This window comes from Oncorhynchus nerka, linkage group LG4, assembly GCF_034236695.1.
Source record: "Oncorhynchus nerka isolate Pitt River linkage group LG4, Oner_Uvic_2.0, whole genome shotgun sequence".
In the NCBI taxonomy this organism is placed as follows: Eukaryota; Metazoa; Chordata; class Actinopteri; order Salmoniformes; family Salmonidae; genus Oncorhynchus; species Oncorhynchus nerka.
In genome coordinates this window covers 41,377,875-41,402,914 of record NC_088399.1, presented here as the reverse complement: position 1 = coordinate 41,402,914, position 25,040 = coordinate 41,377,875, and the positions used below count along the sequence as shown (strand labels likewise).

At 42.5% G+C, this 25,040-nt stretch overlaps 2 protein-coding genes across 2 annotated transcripts; one reads left to right on the top strand and one right to left on the bottom strand.

Annotated features, from left to right (window-relative positions):
• Window positions 1-15,140: 15,140 nt before the first annotated feature.
• On the top strand, window positions 15,141-19,702 carry tmem119b (transmembrane protein 119b). Its single transcript, XM_029654528.2, has 2 exons — window positions 15,141-15,361; window positions 17,580-19,702. Exon 2 carries the CDS (start codon window positions 17,592-17,594, stop codon window positions 18,501-18,503), a length of 912 nt encoding a protein of 303 aa, XP_029510388.1. The 5' UTR covers window positions 15,141-15,361; window positions 17,580-17,591; the 3' UTR covers window positions 18,504-19,702.
• Window positions 19,703-19,784: 82 nt separating this feature from the next.
• On the bottom strand, window positions 19,785-24,564 carry LOC135571404 (iron-sulfur cluster assembly scaffold protein IscU-like). The gene is made up of 5 exons (XM_065017544.1): window positions 24,415-24,564; window positions 21,322-21,435; window positions 21,063-21,173; window positions 20,802-20,880; window positions 19,785-20,668 (listed from the first exon to the last, which is right to left on the bottom strand). Exons 1-5 carry the CDS (start codon window positions 24,514-24,516, stop codon window positions 20,577-20,579), a joined length of 498 nt encoding a protein of 165 aa, XP_064873616.1. The 5' UTR covers window positions 24,517-24,564; the 3' UTR covers window positions 19,785-20,576.
• Between the last annotated feature and the right edge of the window lie 476 nt (window positions 24,565-25,040).

Below are 25,040 nucleotides of genomic sequence, written 5' to 3'. Positions count from 1 at the left end.
AGTTCTAACCTGCCTGTGTCAAAGATAGCCAAGTGGATCCTTTCTCAGCAAAGCGCTTGCTCCCAGTATAGGAGAGAACACCTGGCAATCACCGAGTCTGGGCGTTCATCCAATATTCCACTCCCACTGAGCCGACCTTGTAAAAGCAAACCTCTGTCTACAACAAGCGCATTTCTACGTACGGAACAGGTCAAACATCACTGTCTTCATCAGTAAAGGGTAGCTGTCCTTGTCATGGTCCGAATCACGCATAGGACTAATGCTAAATTATAAACCTTTTCCTAATCATTAGTGTTTACCCCAAACTATAAAATTAAGTAATAATTATTGAACATTGTCAAAAAAAACGTCTCTTGCAGCCCGCTCTAGCCCAGTGTGCACCATACGCTTTCACCTGCGGCTTATCTATTTGTCAGTCTCAGTAGAGCCTCTTACTGCCCACAACTTCAAATCACTACTGTTGTAACCTTGTTTAATCATGCCATAATTAATACCCATGTTTAGTTATCAATTATGATCATGGTCACAGCTATATTGCAATTGCCGATCAGCTATTATTAGAATGCATTAGATTTAGGTGCAAGTAATGAAACAAACACTTTCTGTTGTCGACAAGTTATATTCAGTTCATATTCAGATTCAGTCTGTTGTTCCCACATGCTTCAAGAGGGCCACCATTGTTCCTGTTCCCAAGAAAGCTAAGGTAACTGAGCTAAACGACTACCGCCCCGTAGCACTCACTTCCGTCATCATGAAGTGCTTTGAGAGACTAGTCAAGGACCATATCACCTCCACCCTACCTGACACCCTAGACCCACTCCAATTTGCTTACCGCCCAAATAGGTCCACAGACGATGCAATCTCAACCACACTGCACACTGCCCTAACCCATCTGGACAAGAGGAATACCTATGTGAGAATGCTGTTCATCGACTACAGCTCGGCATTTAACACCATAGTGCCCTCCAAGCTCGTCATCAAGCTCGAGACCCTGGGTCTCGACCCCGCCCTGTGCAACTGGGTACTGGACTTCCTGACGGGCCGCCCCAGGTGGTGAGGGTAGGCAACAACATCTCCACCCCGCTGATCCTCAACACTGGGGCCCCACAAGGGTGCGTTCTGAGCCCTCTCCTGTACTCCCTGTTCACCCACGACTGCGTGGCCACGCACGCCTCCAACTCAATCATCAAGTTTGCGGACGACACAACAGTGGTAGGCTTGATTACCAACAACGACGAGACGGCCTACAGGGAGGAGGTGAGGGCCCTCGGAGTGTGGTGTCAGGAAAATAACCTCACACTCAACGTCAACAAAACTAAGGAGATGATTGTGGACTTCAGGAAACAGCAGAGGGAACACCCCCCTATCCACATCGATGGAACAGTAGTGGAGAGGGTAGTAAGTTTTAAGTTCCTCGGTGTACACATCACAGACAAACTGAATTGGTCCACCCACACAGACAGCATCGTGAAGAAGGCGCAGCAGTGCCTCTTCAACCTCAGGAGGCTGAAGAAATTCGGCTTGTCGCCAAAAGCACTCACAAACTTCTACAGATGCACAATCGAGAGCATCCTGTCGGGCTGTATCACCGCCTGGTACGGCAACTGCTCCGCCCACAACCGTAAGGCTCTCCAGAGGGTAGTGAGGTCTGCACAACGCATCACCGGGGGCAAACTACCTGCCCTCCAGGACACCTACACCACCCGATGTCACAGGAAGGCCATAAAGATCATCAAGGACAGCAACCACCCGAGCCACTGCCTGTTCACCCCGCTATCATCCAGAAGGCGAGTTCAGTATAGGTGCATCAAAGCTGGGACCGAGAGACTGAAAAACAGCTTCTATCTCAAGGCCATCAGACTGTTAAACAGCCACCAGTAACATTGAGTGGCTGCTGCCAACACACTGACTCAACTCCAGCCACTTTAATAATGGGAATTGATGGGAAATGATGTAAAATATATCACTAGCCACTTTAAACAATGCTACCTAATATAATGTTTACATACCCTACATTATTCATCTCATATGTATACGTATATACTGTACTCTATATCATCTACTGCATCCTTATGTAATACATGTATCACTAGCCACTTTAACTATGCCACTTTGTTTACATACTCATCTCATATGTATATACTGCACTCAATACCATCTACTGTATCTTGCCTATGCCGCTCTGTACCATCACTCATTCATATATCTTTATGTACATATTCTTTATCCCCTTACACTTGTGTCTATAAGGTAGTAGTTTTGGAATTGTTAGCTAGATTACTTGTTGGTTATTACTGCATTGTCGGAACTAGAAGCACAAGCATTTCGCTACACTCGCACTAACATCTGCTAACCATGTGTATGTGACAAATACAATTTGATTTGATTTGATTTGAAATTACGACCCCATTCTCAGTAGGTTACTCCAGCAGACCATTGGGCAACACAAAAAGTTATTACCTCAAAATCGCCCTGCTAAATTGTTCAGTTTACATCTTAAAACAGATACTGGCTGCTGTATCTAGCTAAGAAAACCATGGCAATTGTTGAATTACAATCAGAAACCCAGATTTTAGTCAGTAACATAGAACCAATGCTATTGAAATGGCAAGTAAATCCCGCAAATAACCTAATTAGAATGGTTTGTCGTATTAACATCTGGCACATAATAACGACACAATTACCAGAAAATAGCCTTAAAGTTTGTCCAAGTGTCTCTTTGCAAAGATTTCACATGCTCAAAGGGGATTCAGCAGTCAACGAGTTGAATCGACATTCATTGATTTAGAACAGATCTGGCGGGTTTAATAAAAGCAGATGATCTTTTCTCTTGGGACATAATGAAATTCCTTTATTACGTCACATTTGCTCCGCAGTTATTATTTTGATGGAAAACCTCATTTGGCTTCTTACGTCGTTCTAAATTATGTCTATATTCCATGGTAATTGGCTCTAACTTTACGAGAAAGGGGTTTATTCGATGAACATAGCAACTCCTCTCTTGCTGCGTGACAGTTTCGTGGACAGTTTTCTAAGTTAAAAAAATGTATTACCAGGACAGAGAAAATCCCATAAGCATTTATACTTTTATTGGTTAGCGGTAAGTCTAGTCCCGTACCTTTACCAAAAGTTGATATACGTCAATCTTTTTCTGAGCATATTTCCCAGACCTGTTTAGACAGTCATATACAATGCAAAACCTTATTTTTATTGAATGATCCATAAAGGGACACCTTTCAGAATACTTTCACATCCTTTACGTAGGTCTAAGTATGGATGTGAAGTTCTATATTATTAGAATTTTTCCCATTGTTACTTTATTAAATCTCTAGTATATATTATACCCACATACAATTTTTCATGTTTTCATATCTTCACAGAATCCCCATATAACATTATAAATCGAAACGTATCTAAATTTCAATCAACTTATTGTACAAATGTATATGTCTTATTATCCAAATTTGAAATTATCCAAAATTCCATCACTTAATACCCAAACTTCAGCTTAACACTTATTTTCACCCTCACACAACTCTCATATCACATTCACACAGTACCGTTCCCAAACATACTTAATCCATATTTTTATAACCTGCAGGAATATTTTCTTACTTCTACGCATTTCTACTTCAGGACTACTTCCTGGAATTACATAATTTGCACATTTGCATCTTGCTATACTAACCCAGGGCATTATAATGCATTTCACACCTCTCCTTACAACGGCAGTACGTTCACAACTCTGTGTTTTCTCCTCTTAGGACAGTATCATCCGAACTTTCTTTCTATTATGAGGATTGCTTCAAAATCTTAGCATCTGAAGTACAGCAGTAGGGTCACGTCTCTGTCTTTTACTCTATGGCAGTACGATCACGACTTTGTCTTTATTATGACGATAGCATCAGGATCTCATAATCTCTAAAACAACAATATATGTTTTTTATTAATTGTTTCCAATAAATGTTAGTCTTACCCTATTCAATTTGTCTTTGTTAGAGATCCTGTATCCATTCGCCGGCCCCCTCTGGAGGACCCTGGGCAGGTCCCTTTCTGCTCCCTTAGTGAAGTGCAGGTTGCCTTGAATCAAATCTAGAGTGATTCCCGTGCACGGTTGACCCTGGTCCTCAGGGGAGGTCAGCAGACAGAGACAAGGATCCCATCCTCGTCGCCATGAATGTCGTGGAAAATTCTAATCAAGTGAGAGAGACTTTGTCATTTCTTCAAACAATAAATCTTTATTATCGATTAAGGATTGCAATAATGGAGCTGGTCAATGAACCACCTGTTGGTGATTCGTTGAGAGCCCAATGAGGAATCATGGGTCTTATATAGCTGACACTAAAAATGCTTAGTCATGGCTGGTTTCACCCCTCCCCGGCAGATCAGGGCATCATAAGTTACCTTGTCTTCTTCTTGTGGCTCTGTGTATTGGGTCATAGCGCACAAGCAAGTGATAACATTAGTTCCTTTCTGCTGAGAGAATTGTTAACAGTGCTCAAGCCAGCCTCTGTTCACCTCATATCTCCACAGTTGTGCCCTTGAAAGGTTATGAAAAGAACAGGATAGACAGAAGAACTGTGGTCACTCAGAGGCTCTTTATCTTATGTGCAGCGTGACCTCGGAGACAGAAGATGATTTTGTAACAGGTCTATTTTGTTCCTCAAGTTTATCTCTGTCCCAAGCCGCCCCATGTTCTTGACTATACGTCTAAACCAGCTGCGGGGAGCTAGAGTGGAACCATCCCCTTACAGAAACACAACATTAGTAGAATAGAAATGTCTTACTATTGTTAAGCATATAATTGTTAACTATTAACATTCAACAAATCGGGTAAATGCATAATTGTTCTCACACAATAGTGCCAACTGTAAAGTTTGGTGGAGGAGGAATAATGGTCTGGGGCTGTTTTTCATGGTTCGCGCTAGGCCCCTTAGTTCCAGAGAAGGGAAATCTTAACATTACAGCATACAATAGCATTCTAGATGATTCTGTGTTTTCAAATTTATGGCAACAGTTTGGGGAAATCCCTGCTGGAAATCCCTGCTGGTATTGCACTTAGATGAGTTATTGGATGATTCCTAAAAGGCTCACTAGGAGACATTTCACTCCTGTTTTCATTATTGTTCCCTTCCCCTATCATCCTGAATCCAAGGCACTCGCTTCTTGACCACCCACCTCTTAAAATCATTTGCTGGGAAAACAGCCAGTTTGAAGGTCACTATGTGGTAATGATGTCCTCTTTTCTAGCTATGTGTGTGGCTACTTCATGTGTTAACATTCTGATGTCTGGATAAGAGCGTCTGCTAAATGACTTAAATGTAATGTAAATGTAAATGTCAGTATTTTCAAGTTCCCATGCAGCCTTTGCCAAGTAACATTTTTAACAGTTTAGGTCCTTTAGGGGAAATATAATTTGTTGTTGTTTTGAATGGATCAAATGTCATGTTTGTTATGTCTGTCTGCCAATTTAGTCAATATAGTGCTAAAACTTCCTGCAGACAAGAACGTTTCGCTTTGCGCATTATGTATTGTGTGTAGTTTGATGAAGTAAGTCTACACCAAGAAAAGGTGTCAGACTGCAACAAAACTAGTGGTTATGATGAATATATTAGCTCTGAGACAACTACCTCTGTGAAGGGTGTTAGAAAGAGTGCTCAGAGCAACATATGAGCACTGAGAGGAGCTGGTTCATCAATGACTCACAAGAACAGGAAGGGATGGTTTCCATAGAGGCAGGTTTCAATACTTGCTGCCACATTTCCATTCTCTCACTACACAGCAATGAGCCTGGTTACAGGAGGTCTGTAGTTTATACTGTATCTCTCCTGAGCACCAGATGCTCTCCATCATCAGACCCCAGACAACTAGCATCTACCATAGAGGGAAATATCTGAGGGTAACCACATGTCCCGCATTTTGGCCCTTTGTCCTGCAACCAGAAAATGTATGCACTGTCCCGAAAAATCATCCCTTTATCCCGCATTTGGATATTTTAAAATGTGGTCACCTTAGGCACCACCATTCCACCTAAATACTGCTCCTCAAGCGCTTTATGTTTCTGTGTTACCCATAGTGGCATAGTGGTGCCTAGAGACGTGGGTATACTCTAATCCCATTTACCTTTCTATGAGAGAGTGGCATACGCTGAATGACCTAAAATGATAAATCTCATATTGGCCTTTCACAGTCAGGCCAACCCAAGCTGCACTGTGCAAGTAAGCCTATAGTAGGCCTACAATTGAAACAGATGAGTCCGTCAACTGAGTCAGAAATTCACAGGTTTCAGATTCTTTCAGGTTTTCGCGCTCTAAATCAAACTTTAAAAAAATGAAAACAACAAAATGGGATGTTCTAAGACCACAACAACGCTTAAAGGTGCAATAAAAAGGCTTACCCTGGAAGCCTGTGTTTCAGACATAAGGAAGTGAATGGCGGCAAATGTTTTACATTTAAACTAAGAGATATGCTGGTGGATCTGACAATTAATCTTGATGGTCGTACAGTCGTCTCAAATAAAACTGTTAAGGATCTCAGCGTTATTCTGGACACTGATCTCTCTTTCGACAAGAATATTTCAAGGGAAGCTTTTTTCCGTCTTGATAACATTGCAAAAAAATCTGAAACCTTTTTTCCAGAAACTTTGCAGAAAAGATCATCCATGCTTTTGCCACTTCTACATTAGACTACCACAATGCTCTACTCTCTGGCTACCTGGATAAAGTACTAAATGCGGCTGCTAGAATCTTGACTAGAACCAACAAAAAAAATCATATTACTCCAGTGCTAGCCTCTACACTGGCTTCCTGTCAAGTCTAGGGTTGATTTCAAGGTTGTACTGCTAACCTACAAAGCATTACATGGACTTGCTCCTACCTATCTCTCCAATTTGGTCGTGCCGTACATACCTACACGTACTCTACGGTCACAAGACGCAGGCCTCCTCATTGTCCCTAGAATTTCTAAGCAAACAGCTGGAGGCAAGACTTTCTCTTAGAGAGAGAGAGAGAGAGAGAGAGAGAGAGAGAGAGAGAGGGAGAGGGAGGTGGAGAGAGAGAGAGAGAATTAGATGGAGCATACTTAAATTCACACAGGACACCAGATAAGACAGGAGAAATACGGCGTTGAGTGTCAACGTGGCAGAGGTGTTATTGCCTACCCTCACCACCTGGGGGCGGCCCATCAGGAATTCCAGGATCCAGTTGCAGAGGGAAGTGTTCAGTCCCAGGCACCTTAGTTTAGTGATAAGCTTGGAGGGCACTATGGTGTTGAACGCTAAGCTATATTCAATGAACAGCGTTCTCACATAGATGTTCCTTTTGTCCAGGTGGGAAAGGGCAGTGTGGAGTGCAATAGAGATTGTGTAATCTGTGGATCTGTTGGGGCGGTATGCAACTTGGAGTGGGTCTAGGGTTTCTGGGATGATGGTGTTGATGTGAGCCATAACCAGCCTTTCAAAGCATTTCAAGGCTACAGATGTGTGCACTACGGGGCATTAGTCATTTAGACAGGTTATTCTTGGCGTTCTAGGGCACAGGGAATATGGTGGTTTGCTTGAAACATATAGGTATTACAGACTGGTTCAGGGAAAGGTTGAAAATGTCAGTGAAGACACTTGCTTTGAGACACAATGCTCTGAGTATGCGTCCTGGTAATCCGTCTGTGAATGTTAACCTGTTCTAAGGTCTTACGCACATCAGCTACGGAGAGTGTGATCATACAGTCATCCGGAATTGCTGGTGCTCTCACATATGGTTCAGTGTTGCTTGCCTCAAAGAGAGCATCGAAGGCTTACTAAGGCATTTAGCTTGTCTGGTAAGCTCGTGTCAGTAGGCAGCTCTCGGCTGGGTTTCCCATTGTAATCAGTGACAATTTGCAAGCCCTGCCACATCCCATAAGCGTCAGAGCCGGTGTAGTATGATTCAATCTTAGTCCTGTAGACGCTTTGCCTGTTTGATGGTTTGTCGGAAAGAATATCAGGATTTTTTATATGCATCCAGATTATTGTCCCACTCCTTGAAAGGGGCAGCTCCAGCCTTTAGCTCAGTATGGATGTTGCCTGCAATCCATGGCTTCTGGTTGGGATATATACGTACGGTCACTGGGATATTACGTACGGTCACTGTGGGAACGACGTCATTGATGCACTTATTTTATGAAGCTAATGTGGTAAATTTTCTCAATGCCAACGGATGAATCGTGTAACACATTCCAGTCTGTGCTAGCGAAAAGGTCCTGTAGCTTAGCATCTGCTTCATCAGACTTCCATACTGAGCATGTCACTGGTACTTCCTGTTTGAGTTTTTGCTTGTAAGCAGGAATCAGGAGGATAGGGTCGTGGTCAGGCGAGGGAGAGCTTTGTATGCGTGTCTTTGTGTGGAGTGAAGTTGATCTAGAGTTATTTTCCCTCCAGTTGCGCAGGTGACATGCTGGTAGAAATTAGGTTAAACGGATTTCATTTTTCCTGCATTAAAAATCACCGGCCACCAGGAGCGCCACCTAAGATAAGCATTTTCTTGTGTGCTTTATGGCCCTATACAGCACGTCAAATGCTGTGACGGCGTCTGACTGTATTACACTGTGTGACGTGCTATATGGTCCAATTACACAAGGTACACAACTCCTCCAAGCCTGGTGGCTGATGGTCTTGTTCAGTTTATCCAAGCCATCATAAAGTTTATCAAGGGAAAGGATTAAAAACAGAGACTATGGGAGTGAATAAAACCTTTGTTGTTTTACACTTTACTCTGGGTTAGAGGAGGACTTTTTTCATTTGAGTTTGACTTTGAATTGCAGATCTGAGTGGTCGACTGCTGTGAATATGTATACTGTTGCTCTTAGAATAGATTCCAGCTTCCTCTTTAAAGTTGTTGGTTGGGCCTCGCTGCACATCTGTCTCACACAGGTAGTAGACCCAGTCCTGGGGCCTCCAAGGGGTGCATGTTTTGTTATTTTGCCCTAGCACTACACAGCTGACTCAAATAATCAACTAATCATCAAGCTTTGATCATTTGAATCGGCTGTGGTGTGTCAGGGCAAAAACCAAAACGTGCACCCCAGGCCCGAGTTCGGGAATCACTGCAGTAGAGGAAGAGACGTAGAAACCACAAATGGAGAACCAATGATATGTTATTTTATCGTGACATGTTTACCACGAACAGTGACCAAGTTCGGAGAAGTCAGGTGATCAATCGTTCTCAAACGTAATGCAACCCAATGCAGCCTCTGAGTAGTTATGAGTGAGATTGAGTACAAACAAATGCATCGTTGTACCCAAACATGAATCTGTAAGACAGTTGATAGTGAAGTTCTCATAGAACAGGATGAGTGATGGTAAAAGGGTTTGCTTGTCTTTGGAAACCTTCCCGAACCAAACCCTGATGGTATTTCACTTAACAACAGGAGACAGAGAGGCATGTTTTCACAAGGGCTCTTCATTTTACATGGACAGTTTACTGGAGAGATTTAAGATCTACAATGGATTTCTAGAGTTATTTTTTAGAGAAGAATTCCCGCACATACACACTTCCAGAGCTAGAAGAAAACCTGGACTTGGATTATGATCGCTTATGACGAATGTTTGTTTTGTCAATGGGCTGTTTTGGGTTTTATGTGGCTAGAATGTTACAGACTTCAATATTATTTCTTTATTTGTTTTCAGCCGAAAAGCTTGATCTTCTGAGGTCTTGATAATGAAACAATCTACCTTGATGTACAATGACCCAACTGTATGAAGAATATCTAAATTCAGTCACTGTCAGGAGAATCCAAGGAAATATATGTGATGAAATGTCCTTTACAAGGTGTTAGATACAGTGCATTCGGAAAAGATTCAGACCCCTTAACTTTTTTCCATATTTTGTCACGTTACAGCCTTATTCTAAAATGGATTAAATAAAATACCCCATCATGACAAAGCGAAAACAGGTTTTAAGAATATTTTGCAAATGTATAAAAAATGTAAAACAATAGTAATACCTTAATTACATAAGAATTCATGAGACTTAAGAATGTACTAAGAATTTACTATGTGACTCGAAATTGAGCTCAGGTGCATCCTGTGTTCATGAATCATCCTTGAGATGTTTTTACAACTTGATTGAAGTCCAGCTGTGGTAAATTAAATTGATTGGACATGATTTGGAAAGGCACACACCTGTCTATATAAGGTCCCACAGTTCGCTGTGCATGTCAGGGCAAAAACCAAGCCATGTCGAAGGAATTGTGTTGATTGTGTCGAGGTACAGATCTGGGGAAGGGTACCAAAACATTTCTGCAGCATTGAAGGTCCCCAAGAACAAGGTTGCCTCCATCATTCTTAAATGGAAGAAGTTTGGGACCACCAAGACTCTTCCTAGAGCTGGCCGCCCAGTCAAACTAGAGGAGAAGGGCCTTGGTAAGGGAGCTGACCAAGAACCCGATAGTCACTTTGACAGAGCTCTAGAGTCTCTCTGTGGAGAACCTTCCAGAAGGACAACAATCTCTGCAGCACTCCACCAATCAGGCCTTTATGGTAGGTTGGCCAGACGGAAGCCACTCCTCAGAAAAAGGCACATGAAAGCCTGCTTAGTTTGCCAAAAGGCACCTAAAGGACTCTCAGACCATAAGAAACAAGATTGTATGGTCTGATGAAACCAAGATTGAACTCTTTAGCCTGAATGCGAAGCGTCACGTCTGGAGGAAACCTGGCACCATCCCTATGGGGAAGCATGGTGGTGACAGCATCATGCTGTGTGGATGTTTTTCAGCCGCAGGGACTGGGAGACTAGTCAGAATCGAGGGAAAGATGACCGGAGAAAAGGACAGAGCTTTGATGAAAACCTGCTCCAGAGTGCTCAGGACCTCAGACTCAAAGGTTCACCTTCCAACAGGACAACAACCCTAAGCACACAGCCAAGACAATGCAGAAGTGGCTTCGGGACAAGTCTCTAAATGTCTTTAAGTGGCCCAGCCAGAGCCCGGACTTGAACCCGATCGAACATCCCTGAAGAGACCTGAAAATAGCTGTGCAGCAACTCTCCCAATCCAACCTGACAGAGCTTGAGAGGATCTGCAGAGAAGAATGGGAGAAACTCCCCAAATACAGGTATGCCAAACTTGTAGCATCATACCCAAGACTCGAGGCTGTAATCACTGCCAAAGGTGCTTCAACAAGGTACTGAGTAAAGGGTTGAATACTTATCTAAACGTAATATTTTAATTTTTTTAAATATAAATCTGCACAAATTTATAAAACCTGTTTTTGCATTATTACGGGGTATTGTGTGTAGATTGATGAGGAAAAAAAACGATTTAATCAATTTAGAATAAGGCTGTAACGTAACAAAATGTGGAAAAGGTCAAGGGGTCTTCTGTAGAGTGTCTGTGTAGAATGTCACAGACGTTCGGCATATGTTTCTTGTGTCCTTGTATTTCCATTAAAAAGTCATAATACAAAGATCTCATTGCTAAACCTAACCCCCTTTAAACCTCTCAAGCCCTCAGATGTTTGTCCGTTTATTAAATGCTTAAAAAGATATCCTTTCCCTCCATGTGAAAGAAAGGACAGGTTTCCTAGAGACGCCAAAGGACTGTTTGTCTCCGAGTCCAGTCAAATAGTGTATAGGAAATCCACCGGGCAAAAACTGATTCAATCAACATTGTTTCAATGTTATTTGTCAACGTATTGTGATGTGGAATCTGTTTTTAAAATAGATTGTAGTTGCAAAAAGTAACCAACTGTTTTGAGATTGAAATTTCAACCACAGGATTATGTCACCATGGTAACCAGTTTTTTGACACCCAAACACAATTCAATATCACTTTTGCGATACAGTAAATAGCCTATTAACTTGTCGACAAGTTAACAATACTCTATGCTGGATTCACGTCTCTAATCCAACAATAAAAGTTAAAGAATAGGATTAAGCCAGTGGCTCAGATGAAATTATTCAAGCATTAAATTATTTACATATTGATATTTGGTTGCGTTGTCAACCAAACACAATTCAATAAACTTTTTGTAATACAACAAAAGTCACAAACTAATGTCATAGTAGTTCTTCAACCTTAAAATGGTAACACATCCATGGCCACATTTTGAGGTTAGCCTACAGTAACTATAAACGTCTGATGTAATCATAGAAAGCATGTATGTTCAAGATAGCAAAGGTCACAGGTCAGTGGAGAACTTTACAATTGCTGTAATAATCTTCACAAAATCTTGAACAGCATTGATCACTTGCACTATGTACTTTTAATGTATTCTCAACTGCAATCCAGGTCAATTGGTTGTGATATTAGATGATAACACTAAGTTATTTATTGTATCAATCCAAAATATCTGACTATATTGTATCCCCATTTGAACTTTGTTGTGCTTTTAAATGGTAGAAAATGCAGTGATAACACATTTAGATGTTAACTCACCAAAAAATCCGACATTGTTTTTCCATTGGAATGTGGTTGTGCTTTTAGATGGTTGAAAGCATAGTGATAGCACATTGTCTTTTTGAGTGGGTGAATAAAGGATGAAATCTCATTGATCCACGTCTCAACCAAGTAATACCCAAATTTCCAAGTTGAAATGCCGTGGTGTGCCCACTGGAAGGTGATCACAAAGGACTGGAACAGATGAATAAATCATAACAAAACTGTAAATAAATGACAAAGGGCTATTAAACAAAGGGCAGATGGCTAATGACTGTGTCTGTGGTGATTGAAGCCAGGCGTTACTTCAGTTTTCCAAATATGGACCCTCTAGACTTGTCACTGTAAAACTATGCCCTGTGGTTTGTAATATGCACTGATACTTCCTTTTGTTGTACTATGTACTCATAATAAATAACACAAACATGTATTTTTCACATGCATTCAAGGCCACTTTTCTGGCGTCAATATCAAAGTTCTTTCTTTGCAGAAGCTGAGATTGACATCTCAGTCCACATGCTTCATACACATCAACACAATATTATGAAACCGGAATCAAAGTCGGAATTTTCATGCCAGGGAAAGCTGACGCTGAGGGATGTAGACAGAGCTTATAAGACAAATTGAATCATAGACATTTACATTTACATTTAAGTCATTTAGCAGACGCTCTTATCCAGAGCGACTTACAAATTGGTGCATTCACCTTATGACATCCAGTGGAGCAGCCACTTTACAATAGTGCATCTAAATCTTTTAAGGGGGGGGGGGGGGGGGGGGTGAGAAGGATTACTTTATCCTATCCTAGGTATTCCTTAAAGAGGTGGGGTTTCAGGTGTCTCCGGAAGGTGGTGATTGACTCCACTAGACACTACTAGGGCATGCACTCTGTAACCACCTCACTGTCATGATGACCAAAGAACGGTTGGCCAGTCTGGATGAATTTCAAACATAGTCAACCAGCTGGCCGGCCAAACATACACACATTCTGACCTATAGCTGTGTTTACTCTATATACACACACATATGCATGCACACACACACACACACACATTCTGGCTTGCTGGTTATTTTTCTCTCTTAATTGTGGCTACACATTGTGCATGTTTAACTATACTCCATAGAACACCCTGCTCATTGTTTCTAGCAAGGCCCTCAGCACATGACCCAACCCCCTACTTATATCCACACCAACCTGGACTCATTGGTAGACGTAACATACTAAAAATAAATCCGGGACACTCCAATTAGTATGGTATGTATTAATTTGTCGATGTCCATCATCCATTTCATATGGTATGTTACAAATTGCAATTCATACAAATTGCAATTTTTTACAGTATGTTACGAATTCCAGTTTGTTGTGGCTAATACTAATGTTAGCTAGGTGGTTGGGTTAAGGTTAGGGTTAAGATTAAGGGTTATGGGAAGGGTTAGCTAACATGCTAAGTAGTTGCATAGACATTTGTGTTATACGCCCACCCATCCACCCTAATTTTTGCCTTAAGTAACCTTCTGTTTTAATTAACCATACCAAACGTAGCACACTAGATTTCACTTCCTTGGAACTAAGGAGCCTAACCCGAACCATGAACAGCCCAGACCATTATTCCTCCTCCACCAAACTTTACAGTCCTCCTCCACCTAAGTTTACAACACCAGTTTTACGTGCTACGCGTTTCAGTACTCTACGGTCCTGTTCTGTGAGCTTGTGTGACCTCCCACTTCGCGTCTGGGCCGTTGTTGCTCCTAGACATTTCCACTTCACAATAACAACACTTACAGTTGACCGGGACAGCTCTATCAGGAATGATGAACTGACTTGTTGGATAGGTTGCATCCAATGACGGTGCCACGTTGAGTCATTGAGCTCTTCAGTAGGGCCATTCTACTGCTATTGTTTGTCTATGGAGATTGCATGGCTGTGTGCTCGATTTTACACACCTGTCAGCAACGGGCGTGGCTAAAATATCCAAATCCACTAATTTGAAGAGGTGTCCACATACTAATTGCAGCGTCCTGGATTTACGTTTACTATGTTACGTCAAGTCTATGAGACCAGGCTGTCCACACAAGAAACATGAACCCTTTCCTGTGAGAGACGATCAAACTGTGGCGCTGCATGTCTGTTAACGTGGCTGGTCTGCTGTAAGTCACCAGGGTGTCAGAGGGACAGTGTGGGGCCAAAAAACCCTTTAGCCATAACTATAACCTCGTGAGACTTCCACTCTAGCTAGTGTGGGAGATGTGTGTATCTGGCAGAGTGAGGAAAGTAAGTGAGAGGGTAAGTGCAAGGGAATTCAGCAATCCAAAAGGCCTTGATAGTTTTTGTTTAGGAGGCCCAAAATGCATTAAGATTGCTAAGTGCATGTAAGAAGACAAAGGGAGTAAGCCAAGCGACAAACAATTCATCCAATAAAATGTCTGCAGTTAGTTGAGTCTCTGTCTATTCCCCAGTTAAAACCCTGAACGCTTGTTTTTTTCCCCCACTCACTCTGAGCTCCAGCCAGTTTGCTGCAGTGTTGTTGACTCTGGCCTTGAGCATCTAGATCTGGGACAGGAGAGCCGAGCCCCCTGCCCCCACATCACATTAGACTACTGCCTAACAAGAACAATCTGTGTAGAGCCCATGAGCCCAGTCATTTTCTGGGAAGCAAGGCAGCCAGAGAGGGAGGAGGGGAGGGAAGGAGAAAAGCGGGAGGAGGGGAGGGAAGGAGAAGAGAGGAAGGGGAGGAAAGGAGAAGAAAGGGGGAAGGAGGGATGTGTCCTAATGGCAAAAAACTTTTTTTTCCTTCTGTGCCGGTCAGAGAAACCTCCAGTCTAAAATCTGAAACTGTAGAAGTTACTGGAGGAGTTGAGGCAGGCACGTTTTCCCTCTTGTTCTCTCAGTCCATTTTCCTCAAGCATCCACAGTTCCAGAGGAGCCTTTTCTGTGTGACCACTTCTGTAGGAGGTGAGTAGAGCCACTTCTATTCATTTACTTTCACTGTACATTTTACCACATAGGGAAACAAATGAAATACTAGCTGATAACATTCTTATCAAATATGAGTTAACTTTAGTGGACAGGTATGACCTCACATGACCATTGCAGTGCAGTTCAGGTACAGTGACAGCATCATGACATGTCTCCAGGCAAGCAGCCCACCAGCAGGGAATCAGGCTAGTTCAATAGAGTTCCCCAACAGGATGTTCTCTGAGACCAATGGGTTTCCCATATTTGCATGAGACATTGTGCAGATAAACGTGCGGTGAATAGAGCTTTTATTTTTTGAATTATTCAATCGTATTAAAATGTTTGTATGTCATTATTTCCCACACAAAGGCAGTGCTAAATGTATGACTGTTGAAAAATGTCTGATCGTCTCCATCTAATGGTATCTTGAACACTTCAATAGAGACTAATACATCTGTATCCTTTGTGTGTGTTCGCATATCTGCATGTGTGTGAAAGTATACATTGAGGGGGAATGGGCGATAAACTGTAGATGCGCTCCCATCCCCCCTTCCCTGATAAGTGCAATGCCTCATGTGGCCCAGCTTGCACACAGATGGAGTGGGAAAAGGGGGTAAAGGAGGGGGTTGGTTGGTTTATATGGACCAGGCCAGCATTCTAGTCCAGGGCTACATTCAGCAGAGCACAACTGTGGAACATTCAGATAGAAATATATTGTGTAGAAAATACATGCTTCTGACATGTTGAGTAAGGAATCATGACAACTCTATTAATTACATTTCTATCGGCAATGATCAGTTGGTTTTTCTCAGTCATTGTGAAAGTAAGAGTTAGTTCTTCTTGTTATTGCTAGGGTAACGTGGGGTAACCAGCCCCCTCTAAGAACAATGTCCAACTGCTGACACAAAAATGCAAAGTTTGGTAAAAATGTGGTATGTCAATGATGGTCATGCTAGGCAAACAAACTATGAAGGGAAATAAGTGGCTACAGTTTACACTTTTTTAGTTATTTAATAATTTTTGTTGTTGTAAAGGGGCATTTTTCCCAAATACCGGGGTAACATTTTTAGTTGAGCAAGAGTAGTGGCAGCCAGGGAAAATAGGTGACAGTGGTTTATGTGAGAATTACCTGAGGGAGCTGGTTAACCCACGTTACCGTAGAAAATTGTTTTAAGCCAAATTCAATTTCAGGGAAATGAGCGGTCCATGATTTATTTCTGTGAAGCAGCATGAAAAGGAGCTGTTGTTTAAATAAATATCCAAAATAGTTATTAAAAGATCGGGACAAGAAGCAATGACATTAACATCAGATGACGTGACTCTCACATTGACCAAAAGCAGATTGACAAAATGGGATTAACGTTTTAGTCATGTAACCAAATATCATTGACTGGTCAGGAGTTTGACCTAGATTCGATCAGTTCCGCTTTAACCCACGGAGGTGTAACTGCATTGAAGCTGTCATATCAGCAAGCGACTCGCGGCGTTATACCTATCACAGACATTTCCACCAAGTCTCATTAGTAGAAATCCCATGCAGCCTTGTTACAAGTTTAACATTGGAATGTGTGTTGTAATCTACAACTCGATTAGGCTCATATGAATTTGTATTATTTAGTCTAATGATGTCAGTATTTCTATACTTTTTCATTCTGAACTTTGAACGTGGGTAGGATGTGTGTGGCTTCGTGACAATGACCACAAGAGCAGCCGCTCACCAATTTGACACCTCCGACATCGACTCAACAATGATCTGCTGTACAGTTTTCAGTTATTGTGGGTTAAGGCCAATCTGATTGAATCTAGGCATTTGTGTACATCTACTGTATCTGTCTGTGTGCATTGCCATTGTGTGTGTCTGCATGTGACATGCTATGATTTGAATCCAGACTTTAAATCCTGCCTGCCTCTCATCAGTTCTCAGCTGCTGTCTTGGTCTTAAAATTACATTTAGGGCTCTACAGCTATAGACATTCTATCAAGAATAGAAATTACTCAGAAGATATGTTCATTCATTGTAGATGGGTGAGGCCTTTACAATGTTTTGTGAAACACACAAAGCAGTAGATGTTAGCTGTCACTGTTAGACACAAGAACAGCTACATTAATTGCAAACACCTCTGTTGATCAAAATCTGTTTAATTCAATAAGTGGAAATGCAAATTGACAACAGTTACTGCAGCAGCACTGACACTGTTCTTGTTGTTTTCTGCAGGTCCTACAGGAGATGACGTTCCTCATGGCACTTCATCTGATTAGTCTTTCTGTGATGCTCTGGTCCAGCAGTCCCAGTCTGGCCACACCCCTCCCTTTCAACATTTCCTTGGAGGGCAGTGCAGAGGGGGAGGAGCTGGGCAGCCTCATCCCCACCCCTTCCTCACCTACCACCAGTGGCCCAGCCTCAGAGTCCCCAACCACCTCAGATGGCTCCACTCACATAGAGCACTTCCTGCTCAGCCAGATGGTTCACTTCCTGCAGGAGAACATGCTCCTCATCCTTGTTGCCTCAATCCTCTTCATCACCATCTTCCTCATCCTCTGCTGTGCTTGCATCATGAGCCGCAAGCGGAAGGTCAATGCCTACTACCCCTCGTCCTTCCCCTCTAAGATGTACGTGGACCAGAGGGACAAGACCGGAGGTACCAAGCTCTTCAACGAGGTGCCAGAGAAACCCTCCAATGGGCAGCAGGCTGAACCAGTTGACTCAAGCAAGCAGCTCCAACAAGACATCATGAGGGCAGCCAAGAACCTCCGCACTCCCTCCAAACCTCCCCTGGGTGAGCAAGAGGGAAACAACCCCACACAGATAGCAGCAGCTGCAGAGAAAAGTCCTGATGTGAATGTTCAGGCTGAGGGAGAAATCATAGAGAAAGACAACGAGCCATCAAATGCACCTGAGCAGAGCGAGGAGGAGGTATGCCAGCTCTCAGACAGTGAGGCCCAACACCGCAGCTGCCCCAAGCAGCCAGAGATCCTTCCAGGACAGATAGGTCTAACAGAGGATGATGAGTCACTCACAAGAGCTGAGCTTCCATCTGGCCAAGGGCACTCACAAGCCAAGCAGGAAGGGGATAGGCAGGAGAACTCCACTGTTACGCAGTCTATTCCGTTGATCACTGGGGAGAAAACAGCATTTTAACTATGTTGGACAGTGGACCAGTGGAGGCTGGTGGAAGGAGGAGCTATAGCAGGACAGGCTCATTGTTATGGCTGGAATGGAATCAACGGAACAGAGTCAAATATGTGGTTTACATATGTTTGATCTCGTTCCATTTATTCCAGTCCAGCCATTACAATGAGCCCATCCTCCTATATCTCATCCCACCAGCCTCCACTGCATTGGACAATATGTTTGAGCTCAATGGTTTGGACGCTTTTGCATGAGTGACATCTTTAAGGCAAAGCCATACCAAATTATGTCTATTCAGTTGTATGTAATCATATTATTTTGTTTCCCAGTAGCCATCTTTCCATGTCACTCCCTAAAGGGTATATGATGTAACTTGAGCATACAACCCATAGACGCTGTAGTCTAGTGTTGTTTGTATTTGTACAATGGCCAAATTAATGGTACTGCCTTTTATTTCTCTCTTCCACTCATTGGTAGAGATCATTTTTTAGGGCAACATGAGATTGCTTTCCCTTTTTATTTAACTAGGCAAGTCAGTTAAGAACAAATTCGTATTTACAATGACGGCCTAGGAACAGTGGGTTAACTGCCTTGTTCAGGGGCAGAACGACAGATTTTTACCTTGTCAGGTCAGGGATTCGACCTAGCAATCTTTCAGTTACTGGCCCAACGCTCCAACCACTAGGCTACCTGCTGCCCCTTGAAGAACAAATATGGATAAGTAGAGGGGAAATTCACCATGAGCACATCATGGTGCAGCATCTGCAACAACTTTAACTTAGCATTTTCCTACATTAAGGGAAGTATTTTTGCATTATAAAACCTGTTTATCGTTTGGTTAGTCAAATGTTTAACCCTTCGCTTTAAACATTTCCATTAAAGGGTCAATCCGGAGTTCCAACAATAACAAAGCAGGCACCCAGCCACTTGTTTCAGTAAACAGCTGAGGGATGGGGCTTAAGAAACAACTCTCAAAGTCATAGAGCTATGGATGCAAGGACTGAGCATCCATGAGATCACACTGATTGTGAACCATGTTTTGAAGCTATAGTGTTTGTTTACACTTTGTTCAGAAACATTGAAGTAAAACAAACTTATAGCTGCAGACCCAGGTCAGAAGTTGGGAAAGCATCCAAGTGTCTGTTCGACTTGTACAATACAGGCTGGTTAGTCCGGTGTGGTTGAAAACATGCACACTCCAAAATGTTTGTAGAGGTGCCGACTTTCCTTCCATAATTGTACTTTGGTTGAATAAAGTAGATTTTATGAAGACAGTAAGAAACAGCAGCATTCTAAAATGTGTTCTTTATTTGGGTAGGTAACGATAAAAGCAGAACCATTTAGCTGAATGTATGAAGTCACATATTTAACATGGCTGTACGCTGCCATCTAGTGGAGAAATACAGCACTTCAATTTATCTGGTAGTATACACTACATCTGACAAATACCAGGTAATACCGAAAAGCTGGTTGACTAAATGACTAAAACAGACATGCAATACTCCTTACGCATTACTTTATTACTTTCCATTAAAACCAGGAATTATGTCTGAAATGTCACTAAACAAGCAAAATAGATACCTTGATAGTTTGCTACCATTTTACATCTTCCGCATTACATTTCATCATTGCCATCAAGCCATTAGTACAGGAGTGTTGATGGAATACTAAGACAAACTTCTAAGGCTTATTCAATACTTCCACCACTGCATCCAGAATCACTTCCCAATGGAACACACCCATACTATGACAAAATACTCAAGCACAAAGCAAGCAAACTCCTGTACACTCGACTCACTTCACATGAAAATAAGGCTTACTTTGTACCAATCCCCCGATCAGTGCCCTTAAAATGTGCGTTAATGTGACAGGCTGGAGTAAAGATCAAAAAACCATAATGCCACAGGGGCTTGGTGTGTACACTGTGCAATCTATGTACGTTGTATGGGTGGACATAACATTAACTAATTTAAGGTGCCCCATATATAGAAGAATGGTGGAGTGGGGATCCAGGAATATACTTTGAGTGTCCCCTTGGTAGTAGGGTGCAGGACACTGGTGTTCAGACATTGGCAAACGCCCTCAGTTGCTGGTGTTAACCGCCTCAATCTTGCCATCCTGTTGTTTGAGACGGTAGTCATGGAGGGCAGCTTTGATGGCATCCTCAGCCAGCACTGGAGAAAAGGGCACAGCCAGGAATTTCAAATGGTTTTAAAATTAGGTTTAAAAAAATGGTTTAGAATTTCACAACTTGTTAAACAGTTTGGAAAGAACAGCCTTAGATATTAGACTGAAATAAGAGCTTACTAGAGCAGTGAAGTTTGACCGGTGGAAGACAGAGCTCTTTGGCAATATCCGTGTTCTGTATGGTCAGTGCTTCGTCAATCTGAAAGCCAAGCGAGCAACATTCCATCAACCAAGAAATAAACTCCACCCAACCATGTTATGTAACAAAAGGAACAAACAAGCAGCGTGGAAGAAAAGACTTGAATTGAGAAATGAAACATTCAGACAGAACAGTGAAAGAGGAAGCAGAGGAAGTGTCATGGGTGCAGAACGTTCACTCACAGATTTGCCCTTCACCCACTCTGTTACCAGGGAGCTGGAGGCGATAGCGGAGCCGCAGCCAAACGTCTTGAACCTGGCGTCCACAATCTTCCCACGATCGTCTACCTCAATCTGCAGAAAGGAAAGGAGTCACTTTATTCAATGGTGACTTTTGTCCACAAATGAATTCATAAACAATGGAGTCACGTTACTAAACACATGCTTGGTAACTAAATAGAACATGCCGCTTCTCTGCAAATGCTCCAGGGGACCAACGTACCTGCAGTTTCATCACATCTCCACAAGCTGGGGCACCCACCAAGCCTGTACCCACATTCTTGGAGGTCTTGTCCAGGGACCCAACGTTCCTTGGGTTCTCATAGTGGTCCACTACCTAAAAATTGGAAAAGGGAAGGAAATGTCATGGTTAGTCATCATATTGTTGATTCCACTTAATTCACAATGATTACCCTCTCTTGGGAACATGCCCTGCTGCTGTCACAAACATTCACATAACAGCATCCGTAATCACATTCCAACGGTCTCCCAAAAAAACAGGCTCAAGGCTGAGGCCTCTTGCATTGCTGTTATGTAACAAGTTGACATTACGTAAGGCAAATTAAAATAAACAGATTAGGACAGGGCTCCACTGCACACAACAGTAGTTCCTGTTGCAACCTCCCTCCCCCCAGATGTACTAGCCAAGATGCGGAGTCATGCTCTACACTATTAAACAATGCTGGGAACAAAGCTTTTGATGAGATCATTACGAGGATTGTCTGAATATCCTAAAATATCAGGGCCTCGTTTCCCAGAGCCTGAGTAGCATTAAGATCATTGTTAGAACCATCTTAAGATGCATCTTTAGTAGCCGAGCCGTTTCTCAAAACCATAGTTACTGAAGTTGCACTTGAAAACCCTTATTTACCTCACACCACTCAGAATAGCTAAGTGTGTCATTAGATGCTTGTTTTTGCCATTCCGTCACTTTATACACAGAAGAGCACCGCTAAACAAAGACTCAACTCTGATGGGTCTCTCTGGAACTGCCGATAACTTCAGAATGAAGTTGACTACAAACATGTCTTTGCAACTGTAACAAATAAGCGAAGGATAAGACAATGCTTCAAATGAAAACCATGGCTGAAAAAGAACATAACTTTTATTTGAGAAATACAGGCCTATGTTCATTCAATTTAATAATATAATATTCTAGGCTACTGTCAAATTTTGCTTCAATGCATTTAATGTGAAACATGTGCTCAATTTTTTTATTTAGTGCATTATAGGGTAAGCATTTAGAATGAGCCACCTCAATTTGCATCCATAGGTGGCAAACTCAAAAAAAGATGCATCCCTTTTTCAGGACCCTGTCTTTCAAAGAGTTATTTGGATTTTTACAAATTAACTTCACAGATCTTTATTGTAAAGGGTTTAAACACTGTTTCCCCATGCTTGTTCAATGAACCATAACAATTAATGAACATGTGGAACAGTCGTTAGACACCACAGCTTACAGACGGTAGGCAATTAAGGTCACAGTTATGAAAACTTAGGACACTAAAGAGGCCTTTCTACAGACTCTGAAAAACACCAAAAGAAAGATGCACAGGGTCCCTGCTCATCTGTGTGAACGTGCCTTAGGCATGCTGCAAGGAGACATGAGGACTGCTGATGTAGCCAGGGCAATAAATGGCAATGTTCGTACTGTGAGACGCCTAAGACAGCGCTACAGGGAGACAGGATGGACAGCTGATCGTCCTCGCAGTGGCAGACCACATGTAACACCTGCACAGGATTGGTACATGCAAATATCACACCTGCGGGACAGGTACAGGATGGCAACAACAACTGCCCGAGTTGCACCAGGAACGCACAATCCCTCCATCAGTGCTCAGACTGTCCGGAATAGGCTGAGAGAGGCTGGACTGAGGACTTGTAGGCCTGCTGTAAGGCAGGTCCTCACCAGACATCGCCGGCAATGACGTCACCTATGTGCACAAACCCACCATGGCTGGACCAGACAGGACTGGCAAAAAGTGCTCTTCACTGAAGTTGCAATTTTGTCTCACCAGGGGTGATGGTCGGTTTTGCATTTATCGTCGAAGGAATGAGCGTTACCGAGGCCTGTACTCTGGAGCGGGATCGATTTGGAGGTGGAGGGTCAGTCATGGTCTGGGGCGGTGCGTCACAGCAGTGTCGAACTGAACTTATTGCAGGCAATCTCAATGCTGTGCGTTACAGGGAAGACATTCTCCTTCCTCCCTCATGTGGTACCCTTCCTGCATGACAATGCCACCAGCCATACTGCTTGTTCTGTGTGTGATTTCCTGCAGGACAGGACTGTCAGTGTTCTGCCATGGCCAGCGAAGAGCCCAGATCTCAATCCCATTGAGCATGACTGGGACCTGTTGGATCGGAGGGTGAGGGCTAGAGTCCAAGTCATGTTGCTCGAGTCCATAACTCTGCCCCTCGTGTTTTATTGCTACAAAAACACTTGAATGTCACAAATCCATATGTAACAATGCACAAACAGTCTATTTTCTGCCAATTTACCCGCTCACTTTCGCGTAGACGCGAGAAAAATAGACATCCTTTCTAATTTGAAGCGCATACACGCTCGTAAAAATAAAATAAAAAAACACTCATTTGGGTTTCAATGTTCAGACCGAGCGCTTAAAACGCCACCACACAGAAGAGACCTTCGTCCAATAACTTGTGTAATGGAACTGAATAATGATCAAGGGACACACATCTAATGTTGGTTCAACAGAAACCGAGTTACTGTGTAAATGTTATTTCCGAGTCTAATAAAGAGCCAAAATCAATTAAACTACGTATTGCCAGGGCTACCACTGTACATGCCGCGTCACTGCGTGTCACCTAACTAGCTAATTTATTTAAGATAGGTACCAGTTACCAAAATAGCTGTGGAATTAGATAACAGCTCAGGGCGGAACAGATTAACCGTCAAGTAACACTTGTCTCACTCGACATGCTACTGTACATGAAAATTACATTGGCAGGAAAAAAAGTGAACATAAAAAAACGAACATGTTAAATTACAGTTAACTAGCTACCTTTAGAGTACTCTAAATTAATACTAGGCAAGACATGTGACGCATGTTACCTAAGCTACCGCTTTCTTTAATGAATATATTTCAACTAGCTAACATCACTGTATGACAAATACATAACAGATCATAAATGCTACCTTTGCTTCTGGGCAAGTTCAGTTACCTAATATAGGGAGTTAACCTAGTTGCCCAACGTTACTGCGCCAAGCCATTCATGTTGTTGGAAGAGTTTACGACCGCAACAGTGAAACATGGTTGAATTTATCAGCTATCAAACACAGCTAGTTATTTTTTACCTTCTTGTGGTAGGCGGCTTGGGCTTTATATTCCGGGGAAGAAAGCCTTTTGATCACAACAAGAGGGGTGATGGACTTCTTTGCTGCTACTAGACCCGCCATGTTCACGGTTTGTCTGAAATGACGCAGTCTGAAACCATGCGAGCGCCTACCTTTATGGTGCTTTCAAGACAACTGTGAACTCTGAAAAATACGAGGTCAAGTCATGACGTCTTTTGGTTTTATTTGTATTATTAATTTAACTAGGCAAATCCGTTCAGAAAAAACTCCTATTTACCAGAAGTCAAAAGAGCTCCTGCGGCAACGGGAGCTGGGATTACAAATAAAATACGATTATAGGACAAAACACACATCAGGACAAGAGACACCACAACACTAGGTGAAGAGAGACCTAAAAACGACAACATAGTATGGCAGCAACACATGAAAACACAGCATGGTAGCATCACAACATGACAACAACATGGTAGCAGCACAAAACATGGTACAAACAGTATTGGGCACAGTTAACAACACAAAGGGCATTGGATGTAGAGATGGAGACAAAACGGTCCAGTTTGAGTGTTTTTTTTGCAGCTATCTAGCTTTGTGTGTGCTTTGGAGACCATTAACAGAATGTGACTGGC

Coding starts and splice junctions, on each gene's coding strand:
- LOC135571404 (XM_065017544.1), bottom strand. CDS start 24,516: ATGGCGGGTCTAGTAGCAGCAAAGAAGTCCATCACCCCTCTTGTTGTG. Junction 21,174..21,321: donor GAGATGTGATGAAACTGCAG/GTACGTTGGTCC, acceptor TCCTTTCTGCAG/ATTGAGGTAGACGATCGTGG. Junction 20,669..20,801: donor GGTCAAACTTCACTGCTCTA/GTAAGCTCTTAT, acceptor CCTTTTCTCCAG/TGCTGGCTGAGGATGCCATC.
- tmem119b (XM_029654528.2), top strand. CDS start 17,592: ATGACGTTCCTCATGGCACTTCATCTGATTAGTCTTTCTGTGATGCTC.